Genomic DNA, 8,721 nt, shown 5'->3' with positions numbered 1-8,721 from the left:
AAATTGTACAGAGACGATAAATATTTTCATAACACAGGCAATAACTGAAGTTGCAGCTATGTTAAAGTACAAAATATGTTGCTTTACGGAGTACAAGAGAATTAAACAAAATTATTTAAAATATCTTCTTGTGGTATGGTAGGGTCATCTAGGAAGTATCCATGCATCATATTCTATCGCCAAACAGTAATATTTGGTATCGTTGTATTCCGATTTGATGGGCGAGGGAATAAGTGTAACTACAGTCATCAAGGATATACTCGTAACTACTTAGTTCCCTAGATCAATGGCGCATTTACGCTACAAAAAATGGTTAATATTTCTTACAGTGACAATGTTAGATGGACCACTCACTATTATGCGGCCTTTCGTAGTGCACTTACCTTCTTCTTCTTCTAAGTGAGCTTCATCATTGAAGGTCGTGCTTATCCTGAAATGTTTTTATTGATAGGTCGACTAGCTTCCTTCGCATCTACCTGTTTTCAGCTCAGTCAAGTTCAATTATGTTTTGAATCTGGTCGGAACAACAGGTACTATTACCAGTTAATCCCGAATGTCTGACTGACTCCGTGCAATATGATATTTGGTAGTAATCTTCAGTTTGTCGAAAATGGATATACCTGTATGTAAAATCACTAGAAGTACATTGTCTTCCACATCTGTGATACGTTATTTTCCCAGCCTACTGAAGGAATGTTCCAAGTACCAAGATAGCGTTTGAGAACAAATCTCGCATCATTATCGTACTCGCTTTACGCTCGTTCTTCCTTTGCAACAACTGGTTAGCTCACACAGTCAACTCTCCATTGAACATCCTTATAGTGAATTGACGCGGTTCGATTACAGTTGACCAGTATTTTATTATTACACGAAAAAATTGGATTAACTAGAAATAGGCAAACTATTCACGATTATTATATTTTTTTAATTTTACTAAAAGACTGTTAAGACTGTTGAATTGATTTCGATTAACTAGTTTATCGATTAAAATCGAATTGTATGAAGGCGGATTGCAGTCAATCTGCGTCAACATTTAATACATTTTTTTTAATAATAAACTAAAAAAAACCTTGGTTTAATTAAAAGTTAATTAATCGCTAATTTTATGTATGAATGAATGAAATAGTGATAAAAATACATTTAAATTGTTCATATAACTATTCTAATAGTATCGATGTAAATTAAAACATTTTTTATTCCTAGAACTTAACACGTTATTAAAATAGTGATGTGGCACTAACTCGAACATCGCCAAAACCGTAAAACCATCCGATGTGGGTCATACTATTCAATTCCGCACGTAGTACAGATCAGCGTATCCTCTCCGCTTTGATCAGTGGCATCCGCAAACGGCTGAAGGATGGCGGCTCGCCCATGCAGAAGTTATCGCTTATTGAAATCGATCCCGTGACCCGGGACCGCTGTCCGATATTTTTCACTTCACTATTATATGGACGATATAACTTAAATTTTCATTACGAACTGCAGTTTTAAAGTTTAAATTTATATATACGAGATAGCTTGGAATACAATATTTTGCCTTAAATTAAATCTGACAGATATGTTAATGATTTCCATTATCTTCTTGCTTTTATTCTACACCTACTAGCACTTTATTACATCACTAGAAGTCGGTCCTGACTTCACATTAAAAAAAAAAACTATTTTATTTTTTAACTGATAAGATAAAAATATACGCTAATCAATCTATTCGTCTATACTGTGTTATTATATCGAACTATAGACCCAGCTTAACTGTCTTTCATTTTTTAAATGTCTCGCAAAACAACCCAACCGGTAGGACAATATTTTCTCCGAATGACTACTAAAAAGTATCCAACATATTAACATGATGTACTTCCTTTAGCCTATGAACGACTTGAAACTACGAACTGTTATTTTTTTACACCGTTGTGAGCAATGGAAAAAATATAAATTCCTAAAACAATATGCTTGGTGTTATTCTAAATTAACATTAATATTAACATTAATATAAATATTAATGTTAATTTTTGTTTAGATGGTTAATGCTTTAATATGTATTTTGTAATTATTAATTAATAATATTTCTTGATTATTTAATAGTTTCCTATGTGTTTTTAATATGTAATTTTAAAAGTTTATTTTTGGTATTTTAATTTTTTAGTGTAATTGCTATATGTATTTGTTTTCACTTAAAAATATTTTATAAAATATGTGTATTGTAATGTTCTAAGTGCATGCCGACTACCTGTAATTAGTAGAACATTTTCCTTGATTCAAGTTGTTATATTGTACGTATTCAATGTGTTATTGTATCTACTGTGGGTTGTCCTAAGTAAACAAATAAATAAATAAATAAATAAATAAATTATACAGGCTGTTGAACAGTTTAGCTACCCACAAGCTAACACAAATCCCTCCCACTAGCAATTTTGAATAATCATTCTACAATTTAATTAAATGATAAGAGACCACTAGTATGGAATTCATCACAAAATCTTATGTATTTATAGAATTCGAAGATTAACTGTTCAAATTTCAAGATGTTACTGAATGATCATGAACATTATACAAATAACACAAATCAATGTAACTGAGTTAATAATGCATTACAGTAACAGCCTGTAAATTTTCCATTGCTAGGCTAGGGCCTCCTCTCCCTTTGAGGAGGTGGTTTGGAGCATATTCCACCACATTGCTTCCAATGAGGGTTGGTGAAATATACATGTGGCAGAATTTCGATGAAATTAGACATATGGAAGTTTCCTTACGATGTTTTCCTTCACCGCCGAGTACGAGATGAATTATAAACAAATTAAGCACATGAAAATTCAATGGTTTGAACCCGAAATTATCGGTTAAGATGCACGCGTTCTAACCACTGGAGTGTCCACTTAAATTTTGTCCGTAAGCGTAAAGTAAAAATTAAATCCCATATATTTACACCGTCTCACAATTGTATCACGAGTTTTTAATATATAAAATAAGCGATATACCCATGTTGGGTGGGTCGTAAGCCACGTTTCGGGTAACTCGTGCGTCGAATTCGCATTTCTTTTCATAGATAATTCCGCGCGTTCCCCAGTATAATATTCAGTTCGCTAAGACATAAACATTTCGCGGAGTAAGGGACGATGAGGCGAAAAATTGCATTATTAAAACATAAACACGCGCACATAGAGCATTTTATGGTAATCGACGACCTCAGTACATACATCACATCTATAGAACGACACTTACACTTATACGTGTAATAATATATATTTTTTTTATATTTTGTATTGACACAACTAAGACTATGATTTCGATTGAATTATATTTTTAGATATAGGTTAATTTAAGAATCAATGAGCCGCTGATAAATATTGTTGAGTTTATTTGTCATTTTTTTATTTTAAAGTTTATAATACATGGGTACCTCTAAAAGATTGTAAAAATGAAATCATTTTTAATACAAAACATTATAATTTTAGATTATATTTTGAAAATTGAAAGTAACTACTAATTGTAGTATATTTTAATACATATTTAGTTTTATAATATATGTGAGTACAATATAAAAAAAACTTTATAGCATAAATAACGCGAACGCGACACTGAGTAGTCGTTGTCACCTTTTCATTTACCCATCAAAGGCTCCGTGATCGCTTCCCATGTCCTAATTAGCAGATTCTCGTTTTGTGTCCGTTCGTTTGGAAGATATTGTTTATTGGCAATAGCTGTGCCGCGCCTCTAAGAGCGCTACTGGTACGGAAAATTGAGGGAAAATCAGACGATATAACGCTTGGCCCACTTTTCGGATGAATCTTGTTTAACTTATCTTGATCATGTTTAACTTTTGTTAAAATGTATTTTGAATGTGTTAAGTGTTATGTTATGTATCGTATGGGTGGTTCTTTAGAAACGAGAGTATTTGCCTAATATTTGTGGATTTATTTAGATTTCTTATACTGAATTAAATATTATTAGGCATAGGTTATTTAAATTTAATAAAATATTCCGCCTTTTGCCAAATAATTAATGATTACGAATGTGTTAGTGTTTGATCAGTAAGAGAAATAATTTCTAAAGAAGAGGCAGAGGTTTAAGATGAGACATATTCATAGAAATCATTCAGATAGATTTGAATTACAAGCTAATGTTCAACAATTTTCAGCCTGTGGCTTCACAAGCGTATCAAGGAGGAAGAAGGTGTTAGTTTATTTTTTATTTTAGCTGTAATTAAACTTTTTACATTATTAAACAAATAAAACATGAATTTATTGCACTTTGCACCATTTTAGTTTCGCATAACTAAGCTATGTAAAGTATAACTTATTCAAATGTTAGTGTAAGATATTAAGAAGTCTTCGTTTCAGAGCATAAAATAAATGAGCTCATAATATTAGAAGTTTAAAACTGCTTCAAAGAAACTTCAACTGCTTATGAATATTTGAAAGAATACACTAGGTTTTCTTCAAAACTTAAGAGAAAAATTGCATAATACTTAAACGCAGGTGTAGAAATAGGTTACGAAATAAATATTCATATGCTCTGAAAAGTACACTTTAAGAACGGCTTCCTGTTATCGTAGATTTTTATGGAATGGCGTAACAAACTTTAAATATAATTTACAGAACCAATATACAACGTTTCTCCATAGATAGAGTAAGAAAAGTTAATTCAGAGCCATTATATATTTTTTCAACTATCAAGATATAATACATGTTTTTGTATAATTTGAAAACATACATTACTTTCTTTAATATACCCAATATTTTAATTATCATTCAAGACTAAAATATTTGATGTCATATTAACTTTATTACACTACACAATAATATGCAAGCCTTCCATTTATGTATATGAAAAAGAACAATTTATTTTTAATATATCGTTTAATTCAAAACCGATTCCCCTTAAATGGCGCTTATACTCAATGTTTAACACAACGCGACACAAACATTTACAAGATAAACTTATTTACCTACATAATTATGACCCAAACATTATATTATAATATAATGTCGTATCTAATTAGTTGCTATGACGTAAAATGAGATTTTTTCTCCTATAACAGTATCACGTATAAATTGCTACGAATTTAACTATTGATGTTATACAACGCCTGCATAAATATTGAGAGCAAAAACACATTCCTGTTACATTTAAAAAAAATGATTGCCTATCCTTCGTTTCTGTTCCTCGTCTACCTATAACGTATACATTTCCATGCAAACGGGAGTCGCGTTAGATCAAATATTTTTGGCTTTCTATTTCTGAATGAGAACGAAAGTCAGTCCAGATTGAATAGAAAACGGCTGACTGAATCCAGTGTTATATATTCCTATAAAAGTGTTCTCGTTATTCTTCGCAACACTCAAACTGCCACGTGTTCACGTACTAGGAAAAAAATGTAGATCCATTATTCGGGCGCCGAGAAAAACATGTAAATAAATTAGCCTGCCCAAAAATCCACTCGTACGGAAAATATTGCTTATTGGAAACTATTACTACACTATTATAGATTAGATGGGCATTGATCCAAGTTATATTTCAATCTTATTTCCTATTTACTATTAAAGTTCGCTCGTTTATAGTTGGGAAACTATTTTTCAATTAATATTTAATATTTTCGCAATTGTAGTTTGAAAACAAACTTATCCAAATGAAATATAATATTGCCAACCAACAAATCACTTATTTCATCTAGTAAGTAGAATAATAAGTATCGCTATACATTTTTTTTATTATACTGAAACTGTATGTTAGCCAACTTTGAAAATGATAAAAATCTTTAGCACTAAGTTAAAATTTCATTTGGAACGAATACTTCAGCCTTCAAGTGTTTATCTGATTTCTGTCTGTAAAAGTCGACTGTACCTAGTTTTAGTATTTTCTAAAAGGAGAATTATTTTATATCAAAATACAAACTTATATTTTAATAATTAAATCACTTAAAATACCTATTATTTAATAAATGTAAAATCTAATTTATCAAAAAGTATTTGAAATATTTTATAGTAAAAATAACATTCGGCATAATTCGTGTAATAATATAAACAGGTACAAAGAATTTAGGCAAAGGATTAAAATTCCAAGACCCGTCCAAGCCTTTGTATAGAACATTTGGGTAGTATTGATCGAGCGGCTAGACGAACCGACACGAGAGACCATAGTCTTCAATTATTCAGCCTACTTCCGCAGCAGAGCTCGTTCGTTACATCTCTCCCTGAGTGTATTGCTACTCTTTTACGGTGTTGGACTCCTATATAACGTAGGATTGCAATAAAATAAAAATTCATAGCCAAGACGAACGTGTATTGTATTAAGATTCTGTAAATTGACTTGTATAGAACTTCTTAATGTTTTACTTAATACTCCGAAAATATTGACTTTTTTTAAATAACTAATTAGTAAATCAGACATTAATCGAACACTCATGTATTGATAAGGATATAAACATATCGGATATTTTCAAAGCAATGTTAACCATATGACATAATATTATGTTCAATCCTGATTATTTCTTACATTTGTAATTACAGCAGCTGACTCACCTTTTAAACTCAATCCCAGTATAATATATTTTAATGACTAATATTGATTTTTGATAGTAGAATAATGGATTGTATCTACGTGACCAACTACATATGTTTGGATTAAATAAATATGAACCAAAATTGTAAACAAACTTTTGATAGAAAATATAAAATGAGATCATAAATAATTCCAAACCTTTATAATTTTTTGATAAAGATCATGTAATCTTATCAACTAATGGAGTATTTATCAAATATAAAGACACTAAGTCCAAAAATTATCTTCGTTACAAAAGTAATACTCGTCAACTTTATCATATATAATTAGATTGATAAAAATAATATAAAACGTTCATACGGTAGTACTGCGTGGCCTATATCCCTTGGTGACATGAGAAATATGGCCAAAATTATGTATATAGCATTTGTATTTCTGTTTTTTTATGCCTCATCGGCTGACAGTGCTTTACAAACTGTAAATGGAACTATTCACGTGAGAATTGGGACAACCGCGGCATGCTCTGACGCTGCTAGATTTATTCAGAGCCAAGTACTTCAAACATATGAATTGTACAAGGAATATTTGGAGATTGAATTTGTGCCTTGGGGAAGAACTAGAAGAGACGCTCAAGGTAATCTCAACTGCCAATTCGGTGAAAATGATTGTTGGGCCAATCGTGTTCAGAGATGCGTTCTTAGCTTACTTGCTGGAAACACAGACGTTCAAGTTAAATATATGCTATGTGAATTTTCTCCTCCTTTTCCTGCACTCCGGCAGAGAAGTCTATTATGTGCTCAGTCCGTTGGGCTGAGTGTGATTGAAGTAGACTATTGCATGACAACAACTGGAAACGCATTGGAAGGTCCAGCTGAACTTGCTTCAACAGCGGCTGTAGAAGCGATACGATTTATACCATTTATCGTTTTCAATAATAATATTAACGTCAACCAGCATGTCCAGGCGTACAGGAATTTACGCAGCACAATTTGCTTTGCATTAGCAGATGACCCAACAACAGGTATAACGTACTGTAAAATTTAAACTTGAAGAATATTAAAAAACGAAAATAGCAAACGTTATCTCTTAATCAGGAAATGAAACCTCCTCGTAATTGGTGATTTAAGAAATAACAGTTTTATCTTACTTGGCCCCAGCTCGGATTTTCGTACTTTCAAGATAAATTTCAACATTGTCGCCTTTTAATTAACGAAGTTGGGTAATTGACAATAATTGAGTATTATAACCGGCAATATCTGTTTTATTTGTAAAGATAACGGTGAATTTTCAACCATAATATAATAAATACGTTATTATTATCTGTGTCAATAAATGAATAATATTCACAAATTTTTTCTCTCTTTTATCAGATAATTACAGAATCTACACATCTACAAAATTCACAATAGTATGCTTTCATAAAAGAGGTGCCTCCATTCCCTCATTTTCATAACCCGATAGCACGACAATCATCACCAAATAGAGTTCAGGTGCACAACCAAACCACTGAAAGCAGAGTCCGACTGAACCAATAAGTCAATTTGAGTCTTAATTATATCTGTATCGATATTTTTAATAAATAAAAATACCGTATATATATTTCTATTGTCATGTACAAAGTTATACATATTTGTAACATAAAGATATATATAATATTATTCTATTAAAGTTATAAAATTAATTAACAGTTAAACTATTAATATGTATAATGGAATGAAAAATAAATTTCACATTCAACGTGTTACGTACAACCAAAACTTCATTAATGGTATTGCGACTGGCTGCAATTATCACTAATTTGGATTTAATTTGTACTGGAACAGTATAATGTGCCATTTTATTTGCGTGTTCTCTTTAATGGTTTGCAAACGATCCTCTTAACTGTCCTCCGAATGCACTCAATTGTCGAATATCATTTAGGTGATGATATTGTATTGGATGAACAGCTTTGGTTGGTATTTCAATCGAATGGAAGTATGTATGACAATTTTGATACTTTCCCATCAACAGACATTTTCGTGGCTTAAGTTCTGAAACATTGTAAATAATATATGATCGTTAAAAAAATTATGAAATGATGTTGTTAGTTTTTGCATATATAATGTATGTTTTTTATTTACACGGTGAAAAATGAGTAACTATTGTACCATCATATCGTGAACAGCAACTATACTTATAAGTATAAATAGATCGTATAACTGTTTACTAATATAAGTACAG

The 8,721-nt window shown here is 31.1% G+C and overlaps 1 protein-coding gene across 1 annotated transcript; it reads left to right on the top strand.

The window, feature by feature from the left end:
* Positions 1–6,878: 6,878 nt before the first annotated feature.
* LOC125066939 (GILT-like protein F37H8.5) lies at positions 6,879–7,842 on the top strand. Its single transcript, XM_047675269.1, has one exon. The coding sequence runs from the start codon at positions 6,895–6,897 to the stop codon at positions 7,543–7,545; it is 651 nt and encodes a 216-aa protein (XP_047531225.1). The 5' UTR covers positions 6,879–6,894; the 3' UTR covers positions 7,546–7,842.
* Positions 7,843–8,721: the final 879 nt, after the last annotated feature.

This window comes from Vanessa atalanta, chromosome 10, assembly GCF_905147765.1.
Source record: "Vanessa atalanta chromosome 10, ilVanAtal1.2, whole genome shotgun sequence".
Taxonomy (NCBI): Eukaryota; Metazoa; Arthropoda; class Insecta; order Lepidoptera; family Nymphalidae; genus Vanessa; species Vanessa atalanta.
Note: the sequence above shows the minus strand (reverse complement) of the source record. Positions and strands in the feature narration are given on the sequence as shown.

Bases quoted from the DNA above. Each gene is read 5' to 3' on its own strand.
- LOC125066939 (XM_047675269.1), top strand. From the start codon at position 6,895: ATGAGAAATATGGCCAAAATTATGTATATAGCATTTGTATTTCTGTTT.